This window comes from Gopherus flavomarginatus, chromosome 1, assembly GCF_025201925.1.
Source record: "Gopherus flavomarginatus isolate rGopFla2 chromosome 1, rGopFla2.mat.asm, whole genome shotgun sequence".
Taxonomy (NCBI): Eukaryota; Metazoa; Chordata; order Testudines; family Testudinidae; genus Gopherus; species Gopherus flavomarginatus.
This window is the reverse complement of record NC_066617.1, coordinates 10353812-10369582: the sequence shown is the minus strand read 5'-3', so window position 1 is coordinate 10369582 and position 15771 is coordinate 10353812. Positions and strand designations below refer to the sequence as shown.

At 50.8% G+C, this 15771-nt stretch overlaps 1 protein-coding gene across 3 annotated transcripts in view; it reads right to left on the bottom strand.

Moving 5' to 3' along the window:
* Positions 1-15771, bottom strand: part of PLXNA4 (plexin A4) — a 703772-nt gene that overhangs the window by 135149 nt on the left and 552852 nt on the right. For all 3 annotated transcript variants that reach the window (XR_007772140.1, XM_050936769.1, XM_050936770.1), the window contains exons 13-15: positions 9072-9223; positions 8090-8207; positions 659-795 (exon numbers count right to left, since the gene is read on the bottom strand). Coding sequence is in view for 2 of the 3 variants with exons in the window: in XM_050936769.1 (XP_050792726.1) it covers positions 659-795; positions 8090-8207; positions 9072-9223 (407 nt within the window). In the remaining variant the exon portion in view is untranslated. The remainder of the gene's footprint in view (positions 1-658; positions 796-8089; positions 8208-9071; positions 9224-15771) is intronic.

The window sequence follows — 15771 nt, the reverse complement described above, 5'->3', positions numbered from 1 at the left end:
AACTATAATGGGCCAGGCTACTGTGATTTATATCTGCTTCACACCTATACTAATACGGTCCTCAGGGTGCTTAGGGAAGGTCCAGCCAGTCTTTGGTTTCATGTTTCCTCCCTCTTGAGTTACATCTTTCATAGTGATTTTTAATTTTAATATAAGCTGTGCCTGAATGATTTTGGTACTCATAGATGCAAGCGGGAGGAAGTGACAGTACTATCCTGACACGGTCATTCCACTTCCCCTAAAAGCGCTACCCATGCAGCTCAGATGTGACCAGTAACACTCCCAGCTATTCCAGTCCAAAGACTCCAAGCGTCTCAGCCACTGTACCTCAACCCTCATCCGCAATCCCCCCTGCTAGTCCAGTTGTCACCTCTCCATGAGCTGGGACCCCCTGTATGGCGATTAGGTGAGGAGAACTAATATCCTATAGGGACCAGGATGAGACCCAATGAGCTCTCTTTCATATGGGGAAGGTGCTGGAGCACTGTAACCATGTTCCACATGCTCAGCCCAGCACCAAGGATGCTGGACAGATAGAGGGGGGCTATTTCATAGCCTGGTGCCCCAACAGTTCCATCAGAAAATGGTGCCAGCTACATCCCTCTGTTCGCAGCTCCCTGCCCCCAGCACGAGCCGCAGGGAAGGATTATGTGCACACCTGTAAAAGAGACAGGGCTGCCGGCCAAATGTCACCACAACGTTGCTGCCAGCATTCAGGTTGGTGCCTGTAATGGTCACCTGTGTGCCCCCCGACACTGGACCCCGCTTTGGCTTCAGGTCAGAGAGAGTCAGAGTCTGTGGAGAGAAAGGGTCACATTGAGAATGTATCGGGGGTATGTTTGCCGGTCGGTACCACTAGGAATGGGGTGTCTTTAGTATTTGCCTTATTCTATTGGGCTGGTAAGCAACAGAGGCCATGAGCCTTGGTGACCATAATCCTATTGGTTTATCTTGTCTTGTCTCTTACCTTTTCCCTCCTGAAACTGGGACAGATGTCCCAGCTGCTCATAAACGTTCAATGATTTCAAAAGGGAGTTGCAGGCATAGAGCGACCACAGCCAAGGGACCCAGGTCTCCCTTGCCCTTCAGAGAAAGCTCAGAAGTAACTTTGCTCTGATACAGCAGCGCCCCAGGAAGCCAAGCCATTCAGATCCTGCACTGGCTAAATGGATTGGAAGCGGCACTGAACCTGTGTTATACCAACCTCATGAAGAAATCCGACAGGGCGTAACAGAGACAAAAACAATAGACACATTACTCAAAAACCCAGTTGATCTTAATAGCAAATGAGCTCCTTTCTATAGATTTCGAAGCCAAGGTATAGAATGTGACAGAGGATAATAACCCTGCTATGGAATTCTATAGGGGGGCTGAACATTCTGTAGGAAGCTGACCACTCCCTAGTCGATTACATAGGACTGTCCCATAAGGGAAAAAGGAAAGGAAGGGTGGCCTTGTGCACTGGGGCTCTGAAGATCTGGGTTCAACACGTGGCTCTGTCACAGACTTGCTGGATGACCCCTGAGTAAGTCACTAGGTCTTTCTGTGCCTCAGTTACTCATGTGTTAAATGGGGGTAATAATACTACCTGTCTTATCTAGTTAAATAGTGAGCTCTTTGGGGCAGGAACTGTCTGGGACTGGGTGTATGTACAATGCCCGGCACAACAAAGCATTTATCAGTATGTGCTACCCAAACACTACTAATAAGGGAAGGTATCATTTCCAAATAATCATTTCATTTAGTTCGTGCCCACTTTTTTTTTGAGCTGCTCTTCAAAATATGCCCAGATGCTGGACAAATGTATCTGAAAAGATTCCTTAACGGTCAAGAGAAAATGAACTCCCCCCACCCCTCCAATCAAGATACAATCATCATACTGCGAAGGCACAGATTACAATGATACCAAAACACAGAGGAGGAGGAGTCCATTTTCAGGGAGAAATTTGAAGTTACAGTTTATTCTTTCATTAGCATTTTAATAGAAAAACTTTCCACTCACTCCCAAGTGAAAAGCTACTATCTGCATTTAAATGAAGTTTTTTTTCTTTTTAAGAATGATAGCGCAAAAGCTTGAAGCTCTCCCAGCTCCTCTGAACAAGCAGGTACAATACATTATCGTATTCCTGAGCTTTGGAGACCATTGATAAAATTGTATAAAACCACCCAACACACGTACTGGTTCCCCCTTTCAGCCCCCACATCACCAGCTAATCATTTTGAAAACACACTGAAACACAACAGAAACCTTTCTGCTCTGCTTTCATTCCAAATGAAGTTAGCACTTAGAAAAGGGGCTGAACTGACAGCAGCCCAGGAGAGTGAAGTTTCTCTACACAGCAGGGTAAGCTCCCTGCATTGGCACTGTGCTCTCATGGGATCATCCTTTGGTGAGATGCAGGCGCAATCACCATGTCCCACTGATTGATTCCTTTCAGAGCATGTCTACATCTACAATTTTGCAGCGCTGGTTGTTACAGCTGTATTAGTACAGCTGTATAGGGCCAGCGCTGCAGAGTGGCCACACTTACAGCAACCAGCGCTGCAAGTGGTGTTAGATGTGGCCACACTGCAGCGTTGTTGGGTGGCTTCAAGGGGGGTTCGGGGAACGCGAGAGCAAACCGGGGAAGGAGACCAGCTTCGCCGCGGTTTGCTCTCGCGTTCCCCGAACCACCCTGCAAACCGCAGGGAAGGAGACCTGCTTGCTCGGGGGTTTGGGGAACGCGAGAGCAAACCGGGGAAGGAGACCAGCTTCTCAGCGGTTTGCTCTCGCGTTCCCCGAACCACCCTGCAAACCGCAGGGAAGGAGACCTGCTTGCACGGGGCTTCGGGGAACGCGAGAGCAAACCGGGGAAGGAGACCAGCTTCCCCACGGTTTGCTCTCGCGTTCCCCGAACCACCCTGCAAACCGCAGGGAAGGAGACCTGCTTGCTCAGGGCTTCGGGGAACGCGAGAGCAAACCGGGGAAGGAGACCAGCTTCGCCGCGGTTTGCTCTCGCGTTCCCCGAACCACCCTGCAAACCGCAGGGAAGGAGACCTGCTTGCTCGGGGGTTCGGGGAACGCGAGAGCAAACCGGGGAAGGAGACCAGCTTCGCCGCGGTTTGCTCTCGCGTTCTCCGAACCACCCTGCAAACCGCAGGGAAGGAGACCTGCTTGCTCGGGGTTCGGGGAACGCGAGAGCAAACCGGGGAAGGAGACCAGCTTGATTACCAGAGAGGCTTCCTCAGGTATGCTGGGATACCTGCTTATTCCACGGAGGTCAAGAAAAGCGCTGGTAAGTGTCTACACTTGATTACCAGCGCTGGATCACCAGCGCTAGATCCTCTACACCCGAGACAAAACGGGAGTACGGCCAGCGCTGCAAACAGGGAGTTGCAGCGCTGGTGATGCCCTGCAGATGTGTACACCTCCTAAGTTGCAGCGCTGTAACCCCCTCACCAGCGCTGCAACTTTGTGATGTAGACAAGCCCTTAGTCTCTCACTCAAGACTGCCAACCAGGGTGCAAATTAGTGCTGACTGTCAAAGTCCTGGCTTTGATGCAGTTTTCTTTCTAGCTAGCAGGACTTGGACTGAGAACTACCAGCTCATTCCACATAAGCCACTGAGCAGCTATTGGATGTTGGCTACTTTCAATCACTAAGAATCCCAGTGAAATTTGCCCCAGTGTCCTGAAGGTGACAGGCGATATCCCTCTGTCCCAATTTCCTGAGGCACCTTTCTCCTCCTCTGTTTAGTTTTACATGAAACCTATCCAAATGACTTCACCAGCCTGCATTCAATGGTCCTCAGCAAAAAGGAATCCCAACCAAGATGCCCAGTGGCAGAGGGTCACTGAGTTTTGGGAGGTATTATCAGAGGATTTGTGGTTCAGGGTATTTGCACTAAAAATCAGACTCCAGACTCTTTACCATTTCCTTGTTGGCAAAATGCAACCGAAAATGCACGGAGGATTAGTGGAGCTGTAAGAGGCTGAACGGATGGAGATGGAGATGTCCAATTCACTTTCCACAAACAGTGTGTGTCCTTCCTTGGTGCTTTCGTCCTCTCTTCCCTTTATTTCCTTCTTGTGAACCCACTTCCCCACCCTGTCACTGGCACAATCTGCACTTACTGATGTTGCCATCCAGGGTATCCTACTCCAGAGCCTCCCTTCTCTGCCTGCTACCACCATGCCTGACCTGGGGCCACTCTTCTCCCAATCCTTCCTGCTCCCGTGGCAGCTTCCCGCCCTTAATCACTGAGCATCGCTCTGTCCTTGCAGCTGCTGTCCCTGAGTCTAGTATGTCAAATCCCGCTGCAGCCTTGCAAGGCCTGTCGTGATGTGTAGGTAACGTAATCATCTCCCTGGGACTGGGGCTAAGCAGAGTCAGGAATATGACTTGCCGACAAGGGAGCAATGAACATGGGAGAAGGCATCAGATGGGTGGGCTAGAGAGCATCTGTTTTCCCTGTCTAGCACAACGGTATGGAGGTTTTCAGCAAAGAAAACCTCACTGACGTTAGACTCAGGCACGGGTGGAGTAACTGGCAGCCAAGAAGGCAACAGCCAGCGGAAGAAGCTGTTACAAACGGACAAAGGTAACAAGCTAAAGGGTAATGTCTTGGAAGAGCCCTTCTGTCTGCGTGATGGGAACTCTCTGTCTAGGCCAGGGGTCAGCAACCTACCGCACACGTTCCAAAGGTGGCACACGAGCCAAGTTTTGACGGCACGTGGGGCAGGCTGAGCCGCTCAGCCCACTGCCGCTCTGGGGTTCCCACTGCTGGTCCCTTGCCAGCCGAGGTCCTGCCACTGCACCCGCTGCTGGCCTGGGTGAAGGAACCCTAATCTGGCAGCGGGCTGAGACCCCAGCTGGCAGGAACAAGCGGCCAATACCCCATAGTTGGGCGGGCTGAACCCCTCAGCCTGCTGCCGCTCTGGGGTTCCCGCTGCTGGCCCCTTGCCAGCTGGGGTCCCACTGCCGGTCCCACTCAGCGCCCACTGCTGGCCTGGGTGAAGGAACCTCAGGCTGAGACCCCGGCTTGCAGGAGCCAGTGGCCAAAACCCCAGAGCTGGGCAGGCTGAGCCACTCAGCCCACCTCTGTTCTGGGGTTCCCGCTGCTGGCCCCTTGCCAGCCAGAGTCCCGCCACTGGTCCAACTCAGTGCCCGCTGATGGCCGGGGCGAAGGAACCCCAGGCTGGCAGTGGGCTGAGATCCCGACTGACAGGAGCCAGCAGCTGAAACCTCAGAGCAGGGACAGGCGGAGACACTCAGCCCACTGCCACTCTGGGGTTCCGGCCACTGGCCCCTTGCCAGCTGGGGTCCCCACCACAGCCCCACTCACCTGGCTTCCAGTTGGAATTCCAGCGCAGGGCCCCTGCCGGACAGGGTCCAGGCTTCCGGCCCTGCTCAGCCCTACCAGCCGCCAGCTCCACTAACCTCAGCTGCCGATCTGGGGTTCCAGCCAGTTAACACTCAGAAGCCTGTGTGCAGCTTAAAGTATCCAAGTATGTGCCACCAGACATTGCAAAACTCAGCAAGGAAAAGCAAGGGCAAGGATCATACTAAACTAATAAGATCTGCATTTTGATTTAATTTTAAATAAAGCTTCTGAAACATTTTGAAAACCTTGTTTACTTTACATATAACAGTAGTTTGGTTATATATTATAGACTTACAGAGAGACCTTCTAAAAACGTTAAAATGTATTACCAGCACGTGAAGCCCTAAATTAGAGCGTATGCACGAAGACTCGGCACATCACTGCTGAAAGGCTGCTGACTCCTGGTCTAGGCACTTCTCTGTCCCCATAACCGTAGCTTCTGAATAGCACTGGGACAGCTAGAGGTTAGCAAAACATCCCTTGCATAACGTGAAAACTGCAGCTATTGACATTTCATTACCAATGCCAGTTCTGGTGAAAAATGATGCTCAGGTGCATTCAAACCCCTTTGAGGCGAAGCCAGCTCTCTTTGAGAATGAAGACAGCATCTCACTGAAAACACATCGAGATCTGCTGGCTTCATGTATGCACGTTCACTGACACAAAAAGGGCCAAGTAAGCCCAGCACACCCTAGCAAGGGGCCTTAACAGGTCTCTTACACAAGTGGTCCATGATGGAAGTGAGGAGAGATGGAGTGAGGGGGAGTTGACTGCACACAGACAGACGATTCCCTTCTCACATCAGTTTTACATCAGTGTCACTCCACTGACATCACTGGCATTACTCTTAATTTACATTGACGTAACTGAGAGCAGAGTCAGGCCCAGAGCCTCCTTTTTGCCTCCCACACCTTATCGCGAACTGATGCCCTGGGCAGAAAGTACAAATCCACATGCTTGCTGCTACCACTTTAAAACAGTAGCATAGCTGCCGTGTCCAGGTGGACATTCGAATACGAAGTTGACTCCAGATAAAACCCAAAGCACAGCCTTTTGTTCTGGGGACAGCGGGAATCCTGCACATCCCCTTCTTCTGAGACCCTTCTTTGCAGAAATAAGGGATGGTAAAAGATGTGCCATGCTTGAACGTATGGGCCCAGGACAATGGATAGAGGCACTATCAGAGCTGAGCCCTGGGCTCTGACCACATCTCTCTTCAGCCCCACACATCAGGTTCAGGATGGTCCTCTTGGAACATATGGCCATCCCCAGGACTGCAGCCAGGGCGGGGTGACTGTCCATGGAGTGGCGGTACTAAGGATCAGTGTGTATCCCATACCAGCAGTGCCTCTCACCTGGGTGGCGGTATCAGTGAGCTCTATTGCCTTCCCCCACCCCCTTCAGCAACTCCCATTAGTTTCCCAGCTCCTTTTCCAGGGCTGGCTCCAGGCTGCTGCTGTGACTGAAATGCTCATTAGCACTTATGCTGCAGTGGGGCTCCTCTGGGAGCAGCAGGCATGACCCACCCCGGCATCTACCATGTAGTTAACGATGGCATCTGCAGGCATAAGTGACCCTGAGAGCCAGGGTGGCGACACAGTCCCTGATGGGGTTTGCAGGGTGCCCACTGGATAGGCCGAGAGTTTGCTCCCAGCTGTCACCCGAGCTGCTCTCTTCAGCTGCTCACTCTCTCACAACACTGTTAGCATGGCGAAGAGCCTTTCAGTCTTTGCACTGCTTTCTTGCAATTAAATTCTGGTGCTGTCTGGCTATTCCTTAGCCTTTGTAGTCCCAGGCTTGGGACACAGGACGGCCTCTCAGGCCCAGAAGAACCAAGTGTGCTCCACCCGCTTGGCCCAGGAGATCTGGGCCAGCTCTTCCCCCATCGCCCCTCAGGCCCAGCAGAGCTAGACCACGTCCCTACACACTGCCCCTCAGGCCCGGGAGAGATGGGCCAGCTCTTCCTCTCCCTCGACACCCCTCAGGCCCAGGGCTAATCACTAGTTCTCCTCAGGATTTGGTGGTAGGTGGGAGGAAGGTCTCACTGCATCAAAATAGTCTGAATACCAAGGTTCTTGTGTTTTAAGCCAGGCTCATTCATCTAGTCTCTCCCCATCCCCATCATCTCCAAGTGCTTGCTATGGTGCCTGGAACAGGAAAAAGAGGGCAGCCATGATGAGATGGAGAATATTTGAGATGGGCTAGAAAAGCTCCTGAGGATGGCAGTTGCCTGGATCACACACTAAGTTCCCTTCAGGCAACAATCCTAGCCCTTTCCCTATTGGTTCCCCAGTATAGTCTTCATGGCTGCAGCGATGGGGTTTCCTCATTTTCCTTTGGGAGACTGTTCTATAGTCCAGTGTATCCCACCATTCAGATTTCCGGTTAATCAGCCCAAACTATCCTCCAGATCACAGCACTTCTTTCCCCAGTGCACTCGGAAGGCACCAGCACCACTTGCTACAGCTGTTGCATCCTATAGGAACACCAGCCAATGGCATGTAGATTTCTAGCGGGAAGGAATGGTCATACATGCTGAATATGGGTCCTGCTGCTGGGGTGGAGGGGAAGGGGGAAGAAGGAGCGTAGAAGAAGGTGAGAGAAAATGACGGACAGACTTCATTCCTATTCAAGCTCAATGGAAAGACGTTAACGGATCTAAATGGCAGTTGGATGGGACCTTAGTTCCTTCTGAACCCAGGGGGATGCTCTGTTATGGGACTTACCATAAAGTAGTACAGCTGGGAGGACCTGGCCATGAACTCGGGCTTACACTCGGCCACGCAGATCTCCACGAATCCGGCGTGCTGGCTGGGTTTGGCCTCTCCCATCTCGCACACTATCCTGCATGGAAAACATAGAAGGGAGGGCAAGGGTTTCGGGTCAGTTCATGCTGGTACAACAGACCTGTCTCTGCAGAGCCCGCAGCCCTGGGGACAGACCTTGCTCACTCCTTGCAGGGCTGGACCCAAAGGAATCCCTGGGGAAAGCTGTTCTCTGATCAGGTATGTCTCTGGACCATTTGTCCAGCTCCTCAGCTTGTGTAAACCAGCAAAGCTCCACTGAAAGCCATAGAACTAGGATAATTTACACCCGCTGAGGATCTGGCCAGTTAGTTTCTCCCCTCTCCTCTTACCAATCCATTTGCTAGTCCAGCACAGCAGTAGGACTCACCTTTGGGTTGGGCTGTGGATTCCAAACCCACATCAGCTCTTGGGCTCCCACTCATTGCTGGCCACTGCAGTGCAAACTCAGTTCTCAGTGCTTCTGTCCTGAAGATGGGACCTAAACCAGCTCTCTTCTGCCCATCGTTGGTGGCTGTCAACCAAGGTGGGGTAGAGATCCCAGGAGTAGGGGACAATCCACATGCCATTACTCAACAAAACCGGGGGGCGTGGGGGGCATGGGAGCTCCTGCTGGGAGCATGAACAGGGAAGACCACAACAGACTCACTGCCACGCCATAGTCTAATGCAGTGCTTTGGGAATGACTCTGTGATAGCTGGAGTAGGAGAGGAGCTACGCATTACCCAACCCTCCTCTTCCTGGGCTGTTTGTGTGGGGTTTGTCTGCACAAAGAATACATTAAAATACTGGCTTCTCCTGGCTTCCTGGGGGCTCTGACTCCTCCCACGGAGCTAAGGGGGAGGGGGCAGCAGAGGCTATTACTGAGCACTTTGTTTCAAAATCCAGTACAAGTCCAACTTACTGTTCTGCTGGGATGTAACCTTCCACCAGTGGTTTGCACTCCACTCCAGCCACTTTGACATGAGATGCAATGTCCCGGAACTCTAGGCCCAGATTCTCCCCCCGGATCGTCACTTTGGTTCCTCCTTCCCGAGGACCCGTCACTGGGATGATCTGAAGAAAAGAGGCAAGAGCAAACAGATAAACACATTGGCATATCAAAGGCCACCAAGGCAGGAGGGTATCAGCATCTCATAGACTATCGCAGGCTCACGTGACCGTGAATGGCTCCCTCCCAAATACATCTAGAATCATAGTATATTAGAGTTGGAAGGGAACTCAGGAGGTCATCTAGTCCAACACCCTGCTCAAAGCAGGACCAGTCCCCAAACAGAATCTTACCCCAGTTCCCTAAATGGCCCCCTCAAGGATTGCATTGTTGTGTCTCGCATCTGGTCCCAAACACATGGTTTCCAAAATTCCACCCCATGGGATACATCCCGTTGCCTCTCCCACGTGAGCAACGCTGCACTAGGCCAGCTGTGCATGCGGCCTACCAAGGGACACCTGGGAACAAGTCTATGTACTTGTGCAGGGGTGGGACTTTTGCACTGAGGTTAAGCTCCAGGTTTTGTAAATGTCCTTCAGCCATAAAACTTCATCAGTAGAAAGCTGTGGGGGAGGAGAGGGAGCAGGGGGAGGAGAGGAAACCAAGACAGAAAGGTCCAACCAATCTCTCCTACATACTCAGGGCCTCATCCAAGGCCCATTGAAGTTAGGACATGGATTCCCATTCAAGGAGCTTTGGATCGGCCTAAATGGGACCTAAATGATTTGCCATATGAGATGATGAAGGAAAAGTGCTTCTCACGATAGTTCCAAAGGCCTTTGCTGCCCATTCAGATGATGCCCTGGGTGCCATCTGCCAGCACTGGCATGGATCACGCCACTGTGAAATGACAGGGCGTGGGAATTCCCTGTTAGATGTTCTCACCTGTTTGCTATTAGCACTGCCAGCTGAGAAGCCATGCTGGCAGCTAGATTCTTGCCTTGCAGTTTCCCTGGCAAAAATATCCTAGATGCTTGAAAGAGCTGGGAGAACCTGGCTGCTTTCTGCTGCTTTCCAGTGCTGAGTTTGAAACACCTCCCACAAACTGCACTGTCAAGGCCCCACCTGCCATTACTGTGGGCACCAGAGTGATGATGAATCCCATGGGAGAGGATCAAGGACTGCAAAGGGGTATGGTATTGGGGTCTGCAACCCATCTTCTACAGCTATAGGACTGCTCCGCTGACTCTCCAGTATCTGTGCCACCAACCCAGTTTGTACCAGCATGCAAAGGACAGAGACTGTATATAAGAGGAGAGATGGTGAGTTATATTCCCTAGATCATGTATGCATAGATAGCTGGCAACAGTGGGTGTGTAGCTGAATTATAGCCCCAAAGGGTGCCAATCAGTAACAACTCAGGACCCAGATGCTACAGCTGCTAGCTAAATGCATACAGGCAGCATATGGAATAGAACTGACACTCTTCTGCTGCAAAAGCAGACATCTCTACTCTGTGCAGCCCTTGGGCTTCAGAGCGTAAGTGGGTGAGACACTGGCAAATCCTGGAGCAGATCTGACTGTACTCTATCCAGCAAGGGGCAGCTGTTCTTGATCAGTTTAAGTTTGAGAAAGCTTGATTTTGCAGAAGCCCCTATAACAGGCCCAGCCTGGAGACGGCACAGTAAGCACTGGTGCATTGGACAACCTGCGGCAGCCTGCTCTTTGCAATGAAAAAAAGAGTTTTTCCAGTGGCGATGAAGGTCCTCGCCGTATCATCCCCACCAAACCTGGCAGCTCCAAATCACCAAAGTGAGAATGATCATTTGTTTTGTCCATTGGTGTTTCTTTGAGAGCTTCACACGGGAGCCAGTTTGAGCTAATCCCCTAAATCCAAGAAACCCCTGCTTCACAGCTGACCGCAATTTCTACACCAGGCCAAGCAAAAAAAGTCCATATTCCAATGCCCCTGAAGTTGGAATCTGAGATTCAAATCCCAGCTCTGTGTGTCACTCCCACCTCTGACACCTAGTAAGATACTTAATTCCTGTGGGATGGTGCCTTGAACACAATGTTTTCAGAAACAGCTGAGGAGATTTTCCTCACCCTTGCCAAAGATTTCACCTTTGGGTGGAGATGCTGTGGTGCTATAGCTACGGAAAAGCAATTAGAGAGAGAGATGAGAATTTTTCAGAAAGTGAGGAGTATGTTTAAAGAGTAGAGCTAGCAGAAATAAGAATTTTCTGTCCAGCAGGAAACTCCAAAATTTTGAAATTCTCCTGTATTGCAACAAAAAGTCAAAATCTTGAAATGTTTCCCAGAGTGGAAACCTTCCATTACTGTTGTTCTTCACGATATGTTGCATGTGTCCATTCCACTCTAGGTGCCTACGCGCCCCAAGCACAGTTGCTGGAATTTTTTTCCCTCAGCGGCACTCGTTGAGGCAGCTTGAGTGCCCTCTGCTGCCGCAGGCAGTTAGTGCCAGTATAAAGTGTCCAACCGACCCCACAGCCCCTTTAGTTCCTTCTTTCCGGAAAACTCTGATGTAGGGGGGCAGGAGGGTGGGTTGTGGAATGGACATGTGCAGCACATCTTGAAGAACAACAGTTACGGAAGGTTAGTAACCGTTTTTTCTTCTTCGCATGATTGCACATGTGCATAACACTCTAGATGACGCCCAAGCAGTTGACTAGGCGAAAGGATTGGAGTAAATGAACACACAGACTGCAACAGAGCTCAACAGTACAGCTCAACCAAAAATGGCAGCATCTCTGGAATGCTGAGGGATGGCGTAATGGGAGGAGAATATGTGCACTGATGACAAGGTTGCTGCTTTACAAATATCCTGAATCGTTCAGTACCAGGGTTGATACCAGAGTCTGGACTGGCTGCTGCCTGATGGGACAGTGGTGCCCATCTTTGCAAGGCCACCGAATAGGAGTACCTGGAATACACCCTGGAAACTGGGGGAAAACCCCCATGGGTTCCAAAATGACCACTGGACTGGGGTAGGTCCCCAGTGACCTCCTGACCAACCACTCAATGTTATTCCTATGCCTGGGTCCATGGAAGGGTGGAAGTGCCTGGAGGAATAATGAGAGCAGCTCTTAGGATGGAAGGACTAGGACCTGATCTCCCACTCGGAAGAGGACGAGTCTCTGTCCAGTGCCACGGGAGTGCCATTCCCACCAGTGCCGGAGATCGATGCCATAGTGGAGAGGTCCGCTCCGTGGCAAGCATAGCTGGTTTCCCTTTTGACAGTACCAAAAGGTGTGGTACTGAATGTTGAAAGGACCCAGTAGGTTCACTCCTCTGCACCAGTATTGATAACACCGACTCCTGTACTGTCGGTGATACCGGTACTGACAGCGAGAGAAGGTCCTTGGCAGTGGCAAACGCCTTGGTGTGGTAGGTACCGAGATAGCATTGGTGCTACATGCTTCTGCAAATATAGAAGGCTCTTCTGGGACCAAACTTAATGGTGTCAATTTCCGTGTTATCAAGGCAGAGGAGTGCTTTGGCTTAGATCACACTCTACTCTGATCCCCATGCCTGGCTGTCTTCAGTGCTGGGGATTGCCCCCTTTTGGCCGGCCCTTTCTCATACCTTTTTCTAGGCACTGGGAATAGTGATCGGTCCAGTATGAGGAGCACTCCTTCCCGACATCAAGGCACTCGGTGCTGAGTCTGACTGGCCTGGCTCAGATTGGGGTCTCAGTCGCACTCCCAGGGCTCATCCCTCACATCACTCCTGTGCTCATTAAAACTAGAGATGGGCAAGAAACAAAAGCTCAGATCCCAACATGTGAGCAGCTCGGGGAGCTTGGATCTGGGTGCAAACTTTGCTACACTGGGCCCCTCTGGGCTCAAACAGTAGGATTTTCAAAAGCACTCTGCGTTGATTTAACTCTGCTCCCAATGATGTCAGTGGGAGTTTTACCAGCTGACTTCAGTGAAAGCAAGTTGAGGCCAACACAGCGCTTTAGAAAAGCCCATTCACACTTGTGCAACTTTGGCCAGTGCCATCAGTAATTAAACATGGGGGAGGCCTCATTTCTTAGAAGACCGGATTAAGGAGGCTACCAGATCAGCAAGCTGAAAACGGAGTGTTTGTGCTAAACGTAAGCTAAAAGACAGAATGCCTGAGCAAGCTGAGAGAAGAGGGGAGACACCCCAGGAACCAATTACTAAGAGCAAGCTAACAACGGGCAAGAGAATCAGGGGTGTAAACATGAAGTAAAGAGTAAAGTCGAACATGGACAGCGCATGGACAGAGCACGCTGTGTATGGGTTAGTTCCTGCAAAGTAACCAAGCCAATCCCAAAACGCGGGATGCAACGGACAGTGAATGTAATGTGACGTGTAAAGGTATATGAAGGAAGGGGGCTGCTGTGTAGCTTTGGATGTGTGGTATGCCCTGTACCCAGCCCCTACGTTTCAGCCTGATCAACTCAAGTGTAGTTTGACTGTATGGCAATAAAGAAACCTCAGTGACGAGTTCCGAGTTGAGCTGAGCTCTTGGGAACTGAGTGGATAAGGTCTCCGAGACGACTGAGTGGAGAAGATCTGAGAAGCCACCCCAACAAACTCCTCAGAGGTCTCAGAGGCTACCCCGACAAAAGGCCTGATCCAAAACCCATTGAAATTGAAAGATTCCCCATGACTTCAATGGGCTTTGGATCAGGTTGCCCAGGTATTCACTCAGCTCCTGTGGGGCAGTGTTCTAACCTGCAGACTATACACTCACGCATAGAGGAGAGCATGTTATTGCTTGAGTCTAGATTCAGAGAAAAGAGAGAAGAACTGGCCACACGTTTCCATCCTGGTTCAAACAAATGGGTAAAGGACTGTCAGTTTCAGTCTGGGAAGCAGAGGGAGGGTGACTGAAAACTGCCAAGAGGCCTAGGCACCGCCATAAATACATCCAGCCAGGAGACCCCGTGTCACCATTTACACCTGCTGCTAACGACAGCCTAATGCTACAGCTCTCACTTGTCATTCTTAAAGAGCAATTTTATAGTCCTCTAATTTCATTGACTGGCAATATAAATGCAGGAGCCAGTAAATAACCGGGGAGCTTTTGTGTTGTTGTGTGTGTGCATTTTTAATTTTCATCCGCTCTACTCCTCGTGGATATTTTCTTGGCTCCCCGCCAGAACGAGAATGCTCTCACCAACTGCTCCAGACATACCATTAGCTGCAACATATATCCAGCCACTTGAGATTACTTCCATGCTAATGGCTCAGAAAAAGACTTTCCAAGAGCTACTTATGAGCATGCCAGACAATCAGAATATTTCATGAGTGAATAGCGAGATGATCTGGAGGAACCGTGGGGCCGTCGTGGCCTGGAGGAAATGCCATCACAGACAGCAATGCACCTCCCTGCTGCATCTGAAGGATGGAGCATGGATGCTTTACAGCCTGTTGCACAAGCACAACAGGCACAGGGAGGAAGCCTGGCGCAAAAACAGGGGGTGGATTCTCAGAATTGTCAACTGCAAGATATGGGCTTGATGGAGGGACTGTGGGTGGAGTTCTCTGGTCTCTGTTATGCAATAAGTCAGAGTAGAGAATCGTAATGGTCCCGTACAGCCTTAAAATCTCTGGGTCTATGAGAAAGTTCTGAACTCTTGGTGGGATTTGGAAAAAATAACTTTGGAAATAGTTTTCAACTTTCCCCCCACTTTAAATTTCAAGTGTCCTGGGTGAAAGTTTTCAGAAGTAGCCACTAATTCTGGGTGCCCAGCTTGAGATGCATTGGCCTGGTGTTCGGAGCTGGGTGAAGACAATAGGAGCTGTGAGTGCCAGGACCTTTGAAAAATCAGGTACCCAGAAATGCAAACACCCAGAATCACAGGAGTGCTTTGGAGTAGGCTGGGCAGTTTGTTTGGGATGGACAAGGATGTGCTGAACACAGAGAGAAGCTCTCCTAACAGAAGTTAGGACCCCAGTGGAACTACGTATAAAGGATCAGGATTCCCACCAGGCTTTGTTTTCAGGAAACTTCCAGCCCCAGACCACACATTCAGACAGACTTTGCTACAAAGTCTGTACCTCTGGATTCTGAACAGAGCTGGCAGAGCCCTTGGAGATTTGCTTATCACCAGCTGAGATCCCTGGACCCTGAGAAAGAAACCCGCTGGCAAACCCTACCATTTTTTATTTGCAAATAACGCATTAGCCATGGCGAGGACCGGCTCACTTCAGTCCTGTTTCATCCCAACAGGCCAGATTGCCTACTTTGTCCCACTTTGACCCAGACATAGGACCTTTGTCCTCTGGGGGCTGTCTTTTGCCCTCCCTTGACCCTGCAGAAACTGCTGCCCACACACCATCCCCGCACCGCGAACCCCAAGAACAATGCTCATGTAAGTGTCCTTTGGAAAATGGAGACAGTGACTAATCTGGGGGAGGGGCAGGGTCTTCTCCTTGATGGACAGGTCTCCATAGATCTCCCAATACCTGCAGATTTAGGGGGTCAGTTACCTAGGGAAGGAGAGTCAAGCCCTTCCATAGTGGACAGTTTGGTAGACATCTGGGAACTCCCCCTTCTTGTGTTTTGTGCCACCTAGAAGATGATATAGGCCTGTATATTCAAGGATCAGTTCACCTTCCACCGCCACCCAGCCACATCTGGGATGGAAGGCACAGCAACACCACACCAGGGTTCA